Source organism: Priapulus caudatus, unplaced genomic scaffold (assembly GCF_000485595.1).
Source record: "Priapulus caudatus unplaced genomic scaffold, Priapulus_caudatus-5.0.1 Scaffold272, whole genome shotgun sequence".
NCBI lineage: Eukaryota > Metazoa > Priapulida > Priapulimorpha > Priapulimorphida > Priapulidae > Priapulus > Priapulus caudatus.
In genome coordinates, this window is record NW_014577333.1 from 159,806 (window position 1) to 160,999 (window position 1,194).

The 1,194-nt window shown below is 50.7% G+C and overlaps 1 protein-coding gene across 2 annotated transcripts in view; it reads right to left on the minus strand.

The window, feature by feature from the left end:
• LOC106808393 (glutamate-gated chloride channel-like) overlaps positions 1-533 on the minus strand; it is a 144,151-nt gene extending 143,618 nt beyond the window's left edge. For both annotated transcript variants that reach the window (XM_014811098.1, XM_014811097.1), the window contains exon 1: positions 379-533. In XM_014811098.1, coding sequence (XP_014666584.1) covers positions 379-425 — 47 coding nt within the window. In that variant the 5' untranslated portion in view covers positions 426-533. The remainder of the gene's footprint in view (positions 1-378) is intronic.
• Positions 534-1,194: the final 661 nt, after the last annotated feature.

The window sequence follows — 1,194 nt, forward strand, 5'->3', positions numbered from 1 at the left end:
AGAGAGAGAGAGAGAGAGAGAGAGAGAGAGAGAGAGAGAGAGAAAGAAGACGTTGTTTGATGTGAGACGCGTGACGCGCCGCGAGCTGCGAGTTTTAATCACACAGACGATCGCGGAAGCCCTTTTACAATCGAACGACCGCGTCGAATTCCCACTCGCGCGTCTTCGGCAACTATACAGGTCGAGCAGCGCAGCTCGAAAACTAAAGTGAAAGTGCACACGCTCACTTTTTTAATTCACAACGAAGTTTGAACGCGAGATGTCAAGCAGTCGTCTCCCATCCCCCCTTTTTCTCGCTCCCGATTCCTCCGCGTCGCGCATTGTTACTCGATAAATTGCGCAGTGGATGTATACGTGCGGGTCAAAACGAGAACTCACCTGCGTGCAGGGGGAACGATGCTCCTTCCAAATTTCACTCCGACCATGTTGCCTTCGCGTCGTCGAGTCTATGTGAGCCGATGGTCAGCGCCAATCATAGCACCTTCGTGTAAACAAAGACATGTAACTAGCTATCCAGCAAACAGTAGCGTATTCAGCGGCGGAAGACTCTCGCGTGAGAAACTCCGAGTGTGCCTGACAAGCATCGCAATGCCGGGTCTCCTTGCCAGCACGCTGATGCTACTGATGCTGCCGCTGCTGCCGCTGCTGCCGCCGCTGCTGCACAACACTGCACCCGTCTGCAGTGCGCATTAAATTACATCCGGGCATCCGCGTCGAATATCGCATGTTAATAAAATCCCATGTTTGCTTCACTGTCTCTCTTTAACTTCGGCTACAATCGTTCGACGAACTATATAAGACTTCGTTTTGCCAATATTACCGATTCTACCATATATCCGCTGTTGGTTGTGTCCGCTGAACAAATGTATTCCGTCTGGTGGCCAATGTAAATAAATAAACTTGTAAATAACCACATATATAAATATACATATGTGTGTTTGGCTGACGTGCGTGCGTACGCGCACGCGTGTGTGCGTTCGCGCGTACATGCGCGTGCGCGTGCAGGCGTTCCTTTTAATGTTCTTGCTTACTCGCTTACGCACGTGCGAGTATGCGCGTATGTGTTTGTGTGTGTGTATGTGCGCGTGCGCGTGCGCGCGCCTGTGTGTGCGTGCGAGTGTGTGTGTATGCGTGTGTTTGCATGCGATAGTTTTGAGTGTCTACATGCTTTAGAGATGCAATAGGATCTGCTAT